This window comes from Poecile atricapillus, chromosome 4 (genome assembly GCF_030490865.1).
Source record: "Poecile atricapillus isolate bPoeAtr1 chromosome 4, bPoeAtr1.hap1, whole genome shotgun sequence".
Lineage (NCBI taxonomy): Eukaryota > Metazoa > Chordata > Aves > Passeriformes > Paridae > Poecile > Poecile atricapillus.
The window spans coordinates 2,758,890-2,772,474 of record NC_081252.1 but is presented as its reverse complement, the minus strand read 5'-3'; the positions used below and the strand labels follow the sequence as shown (position 1 = coordinate 2,772,474).

Sequence of the window (13,585 nt, the reverse complement as noted above, 5' to 3'; positions counted from 1 at the left end):
TTTAGGACTCCAGATTCTTTTGAGCAGAAAGTACTTGTTTGGATATAGTACACCTCGTAAGCCGTTTAACTAAGTACCTCATCATATTTGAGTTAGGGAGATAAAATAATATTTAATCCAATCCTTGGAAGGGCATAGTTGCTTCTGGTGAGGTTATTTCATCTGTATGTTTGCACTGATAAAGGTTTCATATCATGGTGTTTTTTAAACTCTTCAGCAGTGACTTGGATGTTGTTGCTGCCCAGAGAAGTCGTGTGAAAAATGAAGTGTCCAAGGCCAGCTTGGACAGGGCTCGGAGGAGCCTGGCTAGTAGGGGCTGTCCCTGCCCATGGCAGGGCACTGGAACTAGATGGCCTTTAGGATCCTTTCCAGCACAAACTATTCTGTGATTCCATGAAACAAATCCCCATGGAGGTGGACAGGGCATGGCGGGTCACAGGGTGTAACCTCTGCTCCCAAGTTATCCTGGGGCCACTGGCAGCCTCCAGGGCTCTAACAAGGACCACAGTTCTTCAAGTCACATTTCTGTCTAGGTGTTGTGTGAGCACTAAGCAGTTTGTTTTGCCATCCTAAGTGGGAACAATCTCTTGGTTTTGTCAGATTTCTCTTCATTCTGCTGGGACCAAAGGGCAAAGCCAAGTCCTATCATGAGATCGGCCGAGCCATTGCTACACTGATGTCGGATGAGGTAGGTGTGGCATCTCCCATGGGAAATGGCTTCTCCCAGTAACCTTCCCTCCAGCCTGGTCAGCAGGAAGGAATGAAATATCCACCTTACCTCCTTATTCCATCTCTTGACATAATTATCGCCTCTGGCTTTTTAAAAGCGTGACTCTAGGAGGGGTTTGTCCACCCTGTCTATTTTCCTGCCAGCAATCGCTCTTTTGTATCAACTGTGAATTAATAGTTGAATTTCTTGTGTCGTGGTCTTCACCTTGTGTCCCAGTATCCCTCAGCCAGGGATATCCAGGTGCTGCCCACGGGACTGCTTCCCCCTGGCTGTGTGTGGTGCAGCATCCCCAGCACAGGCAGTGTTTGTGTGTTAGCCAGGAGCAGCTCCCCTCACTGCCAGGGCTGGGCTCTCAGCATTCATTTACAGTTCCTTTCTTCCCGTGTCCCTGGGGCTCATTCACAGGAGCTCTGTTTCTTGGCGTGGTTTCGCTCTCCTACAGTTCCTTAATTATAGCTCAGCTGCTCCCAGCTCTCCTGCTTTCTGCCCCTCAGTGATCTGCTTTCCATAGCCCCAAAGTCCCTTCCTGCCACCAGCTCATCCATCACACACACTCATCCACCTCCTCTCCACACAGTCCAGAAGATTCCTATAAAATTCAGCATTAATGCTTTTTTTTCCCTGCCCTCTCTTCTCTCATTTGTTCTTCATGATTAATACCGAGCCTTTCACTAAATTAGTTTGTGATGTTGTTTTTGAGTAAATATTGTCATCAGTTCTGTGTCACAGGGTTGAAAATTAATCTGGGTTTGATAGACTGAAGCAGGTGGCTTTGTCAGAGTGTCTTCTCCAAGTGCAATTGAAAGTCCTTACGTAGAGGAAACCTTTTTTGCACTGAAGAAATAGATAATTGCTTTACTAACATTTTTAAAGGTTAGAAATAGATGTTTTGCTTAAAATTAGATATATGCCTGCAAAAAATGAATCTTTGTTGTTGTCCAGCCAAAGGAAGGGTCACACCTCCTTGTGCCACGTGTCCTGATACTTCTTTAGAAGTTTCTGAAAAGGAATTAAATTGATTTTGTAGAACTCTACAGCTGCTTCTGGAGTCAGGGCCACAGAAGATGCAAACCTTCTCCACAAGAAGTCTCTTTTCCATACAGGTATTCCATGACATTGCCTATAAAGCCAAGGACCGTCAGGACCTGATCGCAGGCATCGATGAATTTCTGGATGAAGTCATTGTGCTCCCCCCTGGGGAATGGGATCCAGCCATTAGGATAGAGCCCCCCAAGTCTCTCCCTTCTTCGGATAAGAGGTGATAGCAGGAGAGGGGCTCTGTGGTGAAAGACAGTGGGCATGAGGTGTGGAAAGGGGATGGGAAAAGCCGGTGTTGTGGTTGTGCCAGGTGTATGGAGTGACCTGCACCTGTCTGTCGCTATTTAGAAATTCCTGGGGGTATTTTCAGGCCTTCCTTGTTTCCTGATGTTCTTGGAGTGCTGTTGTAGGCACACAGTAACATAGCTGGTAGTTAGCCAGGCTCTTAGGGGCTCTTCTTGGTCCTCGTGACATGCTGTGTCCTTGCCTAGGAAAAACATGTACTCTGGTGGGGAGAACCTGCAGATGAACGGGGACACGCCCCACGACGGGGGCCACGGCGGCGGCGGCCACGGCGACTGCGAGGAGCTGCAGCGCACGGGCAGGTCGGTGACGCCCCTGCAGTGCTTCCCTTGCCAAAAACATTCCCACCCCAGTGGACTGGCTGTACAGGCTGAGTGAGGTGTGACCTCAAAATGTGCCCAGAGTGAGGCTGTCTGAAGGGTCCTGAACATGTGGCTTCAGGAAATGGCAAAATGTCATGAATCAGATGCTCGTTAAATGATAGAGAGGTGTTAAAAAGGAAAGGTAGGTGCTGCCTGTCGGGAGCCTGTGAGGTCAGATGAACCATAAGGGACATAACCATGGCAGGTACAAGGCTCAGTTAATCCATTTGGATTGCTGGAGGGGTGCCTTAGCCAAAAGCAGAAATGTTCCCTTTTCTGGACCTTAGTGTTGCAGTTGAATTGTACAGCTGAAAGCTTTTATGGGATAGAAATAGAGAAGGTGACAGCACCCCGGGCCCTGCTCTCTGCTTTATTACTCTGCTTTGTGCCATGTAAAAGTCCACTGCAGTGGGAATACAGCTCAGGTGGCCATGAAACAGCAAGCTCAGTGTTTCAAGATCAGCGCACAGGGCTTTTTGATGGCTTTGTGCCCTCCCTCCCACTCTGTATCTTCTTTTTCAGCTCTAGTTCTACTCTAAATCCTAGGAGAAGAGTCTAAAAGTCTTCACAGCGCATTAGTGTGTACAAGGCAGTGGAGCATCCTGGTTTGGGGTCAGAAGGTGGCGTGTGCCTGTCTGCCACGGTGTCTGGGCATTCCTGGCATGGGTGGGGAGCTGTGAGCAGGGGAACAAGAGGCTAAACAAACATTTTTCATGCTGGCAGTGTCAGTGCCATGTGGAGTTTGTAAGAGTTAAATACGTCTTGTCTGTGATCATACAAAAAGGGACGAGTGTGAGTGAGTTCTCTGTTGTCCAAGAGTATTTCCCTTGTTTTTTCACTTCTAGTTCTTTTGCTGGTTATGATTTTGAAGCATTTTTCCGTGCAGCAGATTGTTTGGCTCTCCCAGCCATGGTGTCTGCTATATGGAGAAATTCAGGCAGGGATTTAGACCAGAGTTAATCTATTTAATTACATCAACTAATATATTTGGGGGGAAAAAACAACAGATGAGCTTCCTGAAGTATAAACTGTAGAGATCTGTTTCAGCAGAAGCGTGGCTTGCTGTCCTGAAATTTGTCTGTTTCCAGCTGCATCACATGTTTGAGATACTCTCTTCCCTTACAACATTCTCTCTGAGATCCCTGCACTGCCACAGCTGTGACAAGACTGTTTGTAATGCAGTGATCTCACTCCTTTGAGATAATACTTCATTGCTGGCAGCATCTCTGATGACTTAGCGTGGTGACTTGCACTGTGAAACATCTTCCATGAGTCTCCTCTTGCTTGTCCTTGCAGATTCTGTGGGGGCTTGATCAAAGACATCAAGAGGAAAGCACCGTTCTTCGCCAGCGACTTCTACGACGCTTTAAATATCCAGGCCCTCTCAGCCATCCTCTTCATCTACCTGGCCACTGTCACCAATGCCATCACTTTTGGGGGATTGCTTGGGGATGCTACGGAGAACATGCAGGTGGGCAAGAGCTTTCACAGCCAACAAATACAGCATTTGCCTTTTGCTGTCCAGGCAGTGTTTGGGTGCTGGCAAAGCTGGAATTCTTGGTACAATAATGGAGGTTTTCCATGTTTTCACTGCTTTCTCTGCTGCTGTGGCTGTCCTTTGAGAAACTGTACAGCAGTTCCTTAAATGGAATAAAAGCAGGCCCAAGAGACAGAGAAGGTCTTTGCTCCTTCTGTAGAGAGAAGTTCCTCTGATCTGCTCTCAGTTGTACCCTTTTAGTCCAATTAAGTTTGCCAAGTCTGAATCCTCTGCCTGATTCCTATAATACCTGGGCTTTGGCCTCTCTGGTTGAAAAAAAATCCCAAAATAATTGGGAAAATGAGTAACACAGGAGAAAAATGTCAGGTCTTTAGAAAGATGAATTTGTAGTAGTGGGAGGTCACATGCTGAGAACCAGCCACATATCCATGGACAAGCTGGATCAATGGCTTAGCTCAGGGTGAAGAGAAGGGATTCTGTGTTAACAGTGCTGTAGGTGCTTTGTGTTAGTGGAATAATAGGAAAAGTAGGAGGTTGTGTTTAGATAGATTCTGTTTAGCCTGTGCACTTCAGTCAAATCTCCCAGCAATAATTAAGCTCATGATGACAATGACTGAATTATTAATTCATGCAGGTTTCATTAAGTCCAACATAGGAAATGAGGGCACATATCTGGAACCCTGTGATGAATTACAGGCTAGAGTAAGATCCAGCAGCCTGTGCAGTGCCCAGCTCCCCTCTCTCCTGTACAAACAGTTTGCCTTTTCTGAGACTCATGGAAGTCAGGAATGGAGAGGCCTCCAGGACCCACCAGTGAACACTGGACTGTCATGGGGTAGCAGAGCAAAGCCTGTCTGCTCTGCACAAGGTGCAGTCTTCAAATTAGAGGAGGAAGGGGAAATGTTACCGAGTTCCAAATCTAGTTCAAATTCAGACCCGCTTTATTGTGGCCAAAAGCCTCAAGAATACTAACTATCAAGTAGCAAAAAAGCCTCAAACTGCAGTATTTTTGGGGCTGCTAGATCACAGTTCATGTGCCTTGTTTGTTGCAAGCAGTGATGTGGCTGCTGCTGGGGCAGGCACTGAGCATGGCCCATCCCTGCTCCCTGTGCCAGGAGCTGCCCCAGCCAGCACTTCCTTCACAGCTCGCTCCTGAGTTTTATGTTTCCAAGAAAAGACCCTATTCTTAGCTCCAGACACGTGGAAGAACACAGGGAAAAGAGAATCCAGGTGCTCTGGCCACGAGGGCCCTCTCCAGGAGTAACGTAAGAAGAGTGGAGGGCATCAGCTGTGTGAAGGCTGTTCCTTGCCCCGGGATTATTGGGCTCATCCTTCCCAGTCCCCCAAAGGCAGCCAGCCTGTTGCTTTCCTCAGTGTCAACACTAAGCCGTGTCTTCTCAAGGAAGAGAGACCCAGAACTGGATTTCAGGGACTGCTAAGCCAGGGAAGCTGCAGCCCCATCCCTGCAGTGTAGGCAGAAGGGAGGACGGGCACGTGCCGATAGTCGCCGGCTGCTCAGCGTGCGTGGCTATCCCGAGTAACCCTGGCTTGCGTGGGACCAACATGTGGCTGGGAGCTGCAGGGGAGGCAGAGGCTGCTCTGCCCTTGGGCATGGGGACAGGGAGCACACGAGGGTTATCCTGCAGGAGTGACTCCTCTCCTGTGTCTCCGCAGGGCGTGTTGGAGAGCTTCCTGGGCACGGCTGTCACCGGCGCCATATTTTGCCTTTTGGCTGGTCAGCCCCTCACCATTTTGAGCAGCACAGGACCCGTCCTGGTCTTTGAGCGGCTCCTCTTCAATTTCAGCAAGTGAGTATGTGGCAGGAGAGGGCAGGAATGTCCCACACGAAGGAAGCCCCAGCCAGGGAATGAGCTGCCTGCTGGTGGGGAAGGAGGGGATTTAGCGCACAAAATGAAACGTCTTGTTCCTTGCTGAGATCCGGTGCAATCACATCAGGGATTTTCCTGGCATGCACGTCCCAGGGCGCTGCCCAGTGTGTGGCTGCCTGTCTCTGTGGGGCCTCCTGAAAAACACCCTTGGCCACTTCAGTCCTCCATGAGGAATCCTTACAGAGTTTTCAAAGCAGGCCTTTCGTACAAAGAAATTGGAATGAAGTACTTGGATTTTTCAGTAATGCATTTGTGGTTCATTTTCACAACACACTGTTCCCTGCTAGGAACAAAAGTAGAAAAACTTCTCATCTCCTGACTCATTTAGAGTGTGACTCTGTGTGTGTGTCTGAAAAGATCCCTAAAAACACCTTGCAGACCCAGCCGTGTGTCTGGCCTCGGGTGCTCCCTGGTGCTGGCACCGGTGACCAATCCTATGGGACACGGTGCTTTTCCACCTGCTCTGTCGGCTTCAGAAGTGCTGCAGGAATTTGAGGAGTAAAAGCCAAAATAATATAGGTTGAATTTTTTTAAGTTCTTCAATGGTGTGGAGTAAGTGTTCCTGGGTTTCTGCCAGCTGCCTTGAGATGGATGGGACCTCCTGCCCCCTCAGGCACTGACTCCACATATTTCAGAGTTGTCACTCGGGTCTCGTATTTTCATTTTTTCCCTTGTCTTTTTCTAAATCACTTTGTTTCTTACTTGCTCCTTGCCCTCTTCCAGGTCAGGGCTTCTGGCTTCCAGAGAATTACAGCTGGCTGAGCGTGCCAGTCCCACCACCACTTGCTTCCTTCCCCAGAACATGCTGTGGCCTTCCTGGCAGGTCCTTATATCTGCTCCAGTGTTCCCTTTAGGCACTTTTTCATCCCTAAAAGCCCCCATTCGGCCTCTGTGCCAGCACAGCACCTCAGCCTCAAGCAGCAAACAAGGGGCCATGGTTCCCAGGAGGGAATGATGCAGTTGGGTGCATGGTTCTCCACAGCCTGCCATTCCCAGCACCAGGGTTTGTCATAGAGTCATAGAATATCTCAGGTTGGAAAGGACCCATAAGGATCAGCGAATCCAACTCTCTGCACCTGGCCAAACTACCTAAAACTAAACCAGATGACCAAGAGCACTGTCCAGGTGCTCCTTGAACTCCATCAGGTCAAGTGCTGTGACTGCTTTGCTGGGGAGACTATTCCAGTGTCCAGCCACCCTCTGGGAGAACATCTTTCCTGTATGTCCAATCTCAGCTTCCCTGACTCTTCTTCATTCCATGTAGCATCTGCTTTGTACTGATCATTGTACTGATCTTACCTAACCCAGTGTTTTCCTTTATTGCCACCCTTGTCTCTTTGCAGGGACAATGATTTTGACTACCTGGAGTTCCGCCTCTGGATCGGCCTCTGGTCAGCCTTCCAGTGTCTCATTCTTGTGGCCACCGATGCCAGCTTCCTGGTCAAGTACTTCACACGCTTCACCGAAGAAGGATTTTCCTCCCTGATCAGCTTCATCTTCATTTATGATGCTTTCAAGAAGATGATCAAGCTGGCAGATCATTATCCCATCAACTCCCAGTTCAAGGTGGACTATATCACACATTACTCATGTGCTTGTAAACCACTAGATCCAGGTAAGGGAGTGTTCACTACCTCTCCAGTTTGTAGGTAGGAGGTGGCCTTTGCTCTCCTTTTCCCAGATAATAGGTAGATTATTCCTTCTTTATTGGTTGCCTTCAGATATCCTATCTTAGTCTCAGGAAGCCAAGAGGTAAATTTCACCTTATATCCCAAGTGGAATATCAGTACAGCTGGCCTTCCTCCAGAGAGCATCATGACCAGTGCAGAAGCTTTTTCTGCACCTGTGTCTCCCTGCATCCCTGTGGCTGTCAGTTCCAAATGGCATTCCTCCAAGAATTCCAGCAAGGGGCAGAAGCCGTGGCCAGGTCGCTGCTGTGCAGATCAGGTCACTGCCATGGAGCTCAGGTCACTGCCGTTTCAGGAGCTGGATTTATTCAAGGCGTTACCCAAGCGTGGGTGGTTCCCACCTCCTGGTTCCATGGATGACAGGGAAAGCACAAACAATTCCTTCCTTTCCAAGAAGGGAGGTGTATCCACAGGGCAGCCTATCTCTGGAGCGTGGGCTGTGGGGCAGATATAGCCAGTGTACCTATGGCTCTGGGAACAAAGGGTTACAAAACCCAAATCCAAACTGAGAGACGCTGGCCGTACCATTGGGGAAGTGGGGACCACTCCTAGGAACCCACAAACAATGGGGAGTGAGTAAGAGGGTTGATCTGTGCCCAAAGTAAACTGCAGGTTATCTCAGCACACCTGTCCAACAGGAAAAGCTGCTGGCTGCTCCTCCTGGGTGTCAGGAGCCGGTTCCCCGGGGGCTGGGTGCCTGCCTGCCCTGTTAAACACTGAATCTTGGTGAGCACGTGGATGCTGCTCTGCTTCTGCCTCCACTGGATTGGCAGAGTGGTTTCCTCTTTGAAACTGGGACCATGGAATGGTCAGTGCCAAATTGGAAGTCTCCATTTCCCATTGAATCACTTGCAGCTCTCCAGACATCCAAGTGAAAAAAGTTTATTTATGCAAAACCTCTCTAGGCCATGAGGACAGGGGCCATGAGCCCATTTGCAGGAAGGATTCCATTTCTAAGGGAAATCTCAAATTCATTGGCAGCGTAGGCGTGACTGACACCAACATCAGTCCCTTATTATCTTAAAAACTCCTAATGCCTTTTCTCTGTACCCTTTCCATGGGCAGCTCCACACAGCATAGACTCCTCCTCTCTTCTGTCTCCATCTGCATGACCACCTAACCCTGTCTGTCCTTCCTCCTCCCAGCACAGCCAGCAGATTCCAACTCCAGCTAAAACCTCCCCCACCTGACCCTTGCTTTCATAGCACCCATCCTCATTGGCTGGATAGGGCTGTTTCCACTCTTGGGTAACTGGCACAGCTATAACTCATCCAGGGAGATTTCTCTCAGCACTCTGTATTATTCTTGCTGTCAGTCCTCCCACATTTATGATTCCTAATGCTGCAGAAGCCACAGGGAAGGCTGCTCCTTCTATCAAAGAAATGATCCCCATCCTGTTGATTTTGATTGTCTGCTCTCTTTTTTCTTTAATTCAAAACTGTGTTTATGCTGGACACTGAAATGTATTCTGCTTTTTTGGATATCTTTGGCATTGTGCTTGCATTTGAAATTAATCATTAGGAGTGTTCTGTGGGTATTTAATTTAATCCAGAAATCATTAGAAAAATATTGGAAAGCTATGAAATATTATATTGTCTGTCTGGTGTTTTGTGGTTTGTTTTTTTTTTACCATGAACTCATAATATAATCCCAGTTGGGTTTGGGTTATGTTTCACTTAACCTTTTCTTCTTCTGTTTTGTAAGTGACTGATGATTGAGGCTTTTGAGTCTGTCTGAAGCACTTGTGACTCACTTTACTGGAGCAAAGAGGTGGCAGACAGCTTGATAGAGTCCAGAAATTATTTAACAATTGGAACTGGCTCTCCTTCCTAAATGTTTCCTGCATCCTGCTCACCATATTGCCTTTTTTCTTTTTTCTTTTCTCTTGCAGTTAATGGCTCATTACTTAACAGGACAACGGTGCTGTCAGACTATGAGCTGGTCTCTCCCTCCTCCGAGCTGGTGAGTTCCCCTTGGGAAGGCAGGGATCACTTGGACTGCAGAGTCTTGTGGTGCCACTCTGCTGCTGAGCTCTGGGTAATGAGGAGAAGGAAGGAGAGCTTGATGGATCACATCCCATGTGGGGGAAGCAAGTTGAGACACAGAGTAACAGCCCCTTTAGTCAAACACCAGCAGGAAAATGGTCTCACCAAACCATTCTATGATTCCATGATTTGTAGCTTCCACATGATGCCTCCCTGTTCCTCCTGGATACTCTGTCACCATTCCTGTCCCAGCATGTATACACAGCCTTACTGAAACATTCCCTCTTTTCTGCAGGACAACACCACCATTGACTGGGCAGCTCTGACAGCCAAGGAGTGCTTGAAGTATGGGGGTCAACTTGTGGGCAACAACTGTGATTATGTCCCTGACATCACCCTCATGTCCTTCATCCTTTTCTTTGGCACTTACACCTGCTCCATGGCCCTGAAGAAATTCAAGACCAGTCGCTACTTTCCCACCACTGTGAGTATCTCCTGTCACCCCATCAGTCTGTCTGAGGGCACAGGTCAGCCTTCCTTTTGGAGTTGCTGTCCCATACACAGGGAAGGATGCTCTGCAGGGAAGCCAGGTTGCATTGGTTGGGTTAAGAGTGCAGCTGGTTGTTGGATGTGGTTATCAAAGGTATGCCTGGGATCGCTCCCAGTGGTTCTGGGGAGCACAGGTGAGGCAGCAGAGGAGCCAAGAGGAGCTGTAACCTGTTTGGGTAATGTGATGGGGATTTTAAAGGTGCTGAAATCAACCTTTCCAAGCTTACAGGCACGTCTCAGGTGCATCTGCTTGTTTTGTTCCCTGGTGAGGATCCCAGGCCAGGCGTGCGAGCCAGCGCTTCCTGTGTGTGCCAAAGCCATTTCTCCCTGAGACTGCCCCGTTTCTGGCATTCTGACACACAGGGATTTATCCTGCATGGATGTTTACTGTTCCACTGTGTTACAATTGAACCTCTCTTATTTTTAATAAAAAGGAAACAAATTCCATCCGCGCTGGAATGCAGCTCAATTTATCTGTAACCATGCAAACCCTGGAAGGAACAACAGCTCTGGGAAGCTCACACAGTTCCAGGCTAGCACAGTGGCCCCTGTCTGGTTAAATTCTGGGGTCTGAGCAGTGGCAGCACTAAGCTGTTGTATTCCAGTGACTTCAGGAGAGCTGCAGTCTTAGGGATTTAGCTGAGAAGCCTGGTTTGTTTTCCTGTCTGCTTAGGTTGACTTATTTCTTGAACAGCAAACAACATAATCTCTGCCAGCCCTTCAGAATACCTCAGTTGTGGAAGTTTGTGTTGTTTTTGTGCTTCCATTTAGGCTTTCAGAGAACACAGTAAAGTACCAAGGCATGTGTGGCAAGTGACACTGGACATGAGGGTGGGCATATTTGTGGGAGAAGAAAGGATGAGCTTGTCTTGCCAGGGCTTCTCATGCAGACACTAAAGCGTGGGTGGAATGGTGTTTTGTGGTGCTGACTCCTGTGGTTATGACACCGCGTCTCTTTCAGGCCCGGAAGCTCATCAGTGACTTTGCCATTATCCTGTCCATTTTGATTTTCTGTGGAATAGATGCCCTGGTTGGTGTGGACACACCAAAACTAATTGTGCCAAGTGAATTCAAGGTATGTTGTTGTCAGCTTGTTTGTTGGCTTTTGGAAGAGGTTCCTTTTCCCTCACACCTGCCCTGGATGGAATGACTTTACCTCAGAATGGAAATGTAGGCAGTGGCTGGAAACAACTGGTTTACTCAGAGGGTTAGGGATAGGATGCTTTTTGTTAGCATCATTTTAACTGGCTGATTTATCTCCTAAATTTTGCCTTTGTGCTTGGAATCTTTGATTGGTGTTACTGGGAAGGATGAAATTGCCACAAACCTGAAGTGTCCCCCTGAAGCTCCATTTGCTGTGAGCAAACCTGGCTTTGGGATATCACCTCCCCTGTGCTGTGCCTCTAACCCAAGCTTTCTTTTCCTTGCCCTTCCAAGCCAACCAGTCCTGAGAGGGGCTGGTTTATCCCACCTTTCGGAGGGAACCCGTGGTGGGTGTACCTGGCAGCAGCCATCCCCGCCCTGCTGGTGACCATCCTCATCTTCATGGACCAGCAGATCACCGCTGTCATCGTCAACAGGAAGGAGCACAAGCTCAAGGTGGGTGTGCCTTGTGCCTGGAGCACGTGCAGGGGTTTTTTCCTCCTGTCACCTTCCTCCCTAGTGGACATGAGCCTATTCCCTGTCCCTGGCTGCTGTTCCAAAGCAGGAGAAGTGGCCAAAGCTGCAGGGTGCTGTCAAATACGAGCAATGAGCTGGAGAGATTTGGGACATACCAAGGGTATAGCCCCAGTTGGATGTTATTGAAAGAAGAGCTGATATGTAACAGCCTAAGATGTAGTCATGTTTTTAAAACAAACTTTCCAGACCAGTGCTATGCAGTTTTTCATGCCTGTAGGGTTTTTCTTCCTTTCCCTGCACGGTCAGTTCTATTGAAAAATATTAAATTCCTGTAAAAGAAGACTTTCCCTCCTGCTAACAGGGCACGTTCCTAGTGGTCTGACCGGTGGGAATAGTGGCTCCCTCAAAACACAGGGAGTAGTGGATAATTATTTAGATACCTGCTTCATCAGTTATTGGGAGAGCTGTTGGAAATGGGAAGGGAGCATCTGCTTGGAAAAGAGGAGGGTGTTTCAAGTCGTGTGGTACCTGTAAACACTAGGCAAGTAATGTGTAATTTAAGCCCATCCTGAGCCCAGTCTGGAGGAGAGCGTTGAAGTACCAGGGATTGGGAAAGGCTTCTTGTGCACAGTGATGACTGCTGGCTGATGGTTTAAAAAAAAATCCCTCAGAACATCCTTGTTTGCCAAGGATGTGTATCTGGGCAGATAAATTCGATATTGTTCCTCAGAGATGGCTGAACAGTTTTAGGTGTGTCTCCTGCACCTAACCAAGCAGACACAGCATTTTCTTAAACACTGTCAGAAAACATTCGCTGTTCTTCCCCCATGAAGAAGGGGCCCCTCATCTCCACAGCTTATGAACCACTGAATGCGGTTTTGCTGTCAGCACTGGCTGTACTTTTTTAGTAACAAAGTTATAAATGCTCCAGCAAAGTACTATTTGATGTAAAAAATGTATTCCCTGCTTCCTTCGTTATGGTGTGAGGATGGTATTTTGTGGAACCGAGGGTTCCCAAAAGCCCCATCCTGTCGTTCCACACCAGAAACCCCTTCTATACACGAGATCTGCTGGAGGAAAAAAGGTGTTTTGTTCTGCTCATCCCTTGCTGAAGCGTTGGCAGGGTGGTGCTGGGTGCCCATCCCGGTGCCAGCAGCCAGCCAAGGTAAGCAGCTCACGTGTGAGGAAAACAGTGAGGACTATTCAAGAGAAGCTGGATTGCTCTCCCTCCTGGGTCATCCTAGGCCTGGATCATGTGTTTTTTCCAATAAAATCAAATTGAATGGGATTTTTAAAAGGTTAATCTGTTTTAAAATAGCAAACCTTGGAGGTTTGTCTGCTGTTTTTCTGAAGATCCCTTTTCTTGGTGGCTCTTTTGTTTCTCCATTTCTTCTCTTGGCGCTTGTGACTGCTGGATTTCCTGTTTTATTTCATTGAACGATTTTAAAAATAGAGGATCAGAGATGTTTGAAAAGGAGTCAAGAATGAGGGCAGCTTTCTCCTTTGGATAGGGAATGAGGCTTCAGCTGTTCGTGTTGCACTCCTGAAGAAGCCTGGGGTTGTGTCCTGAGGGAGATGCTTCCTTATGCTGTTCACAGGGTCCAGTGTATTCCTGGTGTTCGGCTCTGTTGGCCGGGATGTTGCAGAAGGAAGTGCTGCCTGTCCGGTGTGTCTCTGCCCTGCTCCCTAGGCATTTGGAATAATTAAGCTGAGGGTTGTTTGTTCCCCTCCACAGAAAGGTGCTGGATATCATCTGGACTTGTTCTGGGTGGCCATTCTGATGATTGTCTGCTCCTTTATGGGGCTGCCCTGGTACGTGGCTGCTACCGTCATCTCCATCGCTCACATCGACAGCTTGAAGATGGAGACAGAGACTTCAGCCCCTGGAGAACAGCCCAAGTTTTTGGGAGTGAGGTATGTCCG

The 13,585-nt window shown here is 48.2% G+C and overlaps 1 protein-coding gene across 13 annotated transcripts in view; it reads left to right on the top strand.

Moving 5' to 3' along the window:
• SLC4A4 (solute carrier family 4 member 4) overlaps positions 1 to 13,585 on the top strand; it is a 143,891-nt gene that overhangs the window by 114,407 nt on the left and 15,899 nt on the right. For all 13 annotated transcript variants that reach the window (XM_058839097.1, XM_058839099.1, XM_058839096.1 and 10 more), the window contains 11 exons: positions 601 to 688; positions 1,834 to 1,988; positions 2,260 to 2,373; positions 3,730 to 3,904; positions 5,606 to 5,739; positions 7,164 to 7,435; positions 9,400 to 9,470; positions 9,789 to 9,977; positions 11,004 to 11,117; positions 11,480 to 11,641; positions 13,398 to 13,576. In XM_058839097.1, the coding sequence (XP_058695080.1) occupies positions 601 to 688; positions 1,834 to 1,988; positions 2,260 to 2,373; positions 3,730 to 3,904; positions 5,606 to 5,739; positions 7,164 to 7,435; positions 9,400 to 9,470; positions 9,789 to 9,977; positions 11,004 to 11,117; positions 11,480 to 11,641; positions 13,398 to 13,576 (1,653 nt within the window). The remainder of the gene's footprint in view (positions 1 to 600; positions 689 to 1,833; positions 1,989 to 2,259; positions 2,374 to 3,729; positions 3,905 to 5,605; positions 5,740 to 7,163; positions 7,436 to 9,399; positions 9,471 to 9,788; positions 9,978 to 11,003; positions 11,118 to 11,479; positions 11,642 to 13,397; positions 13,577 to 13,585) is intronic.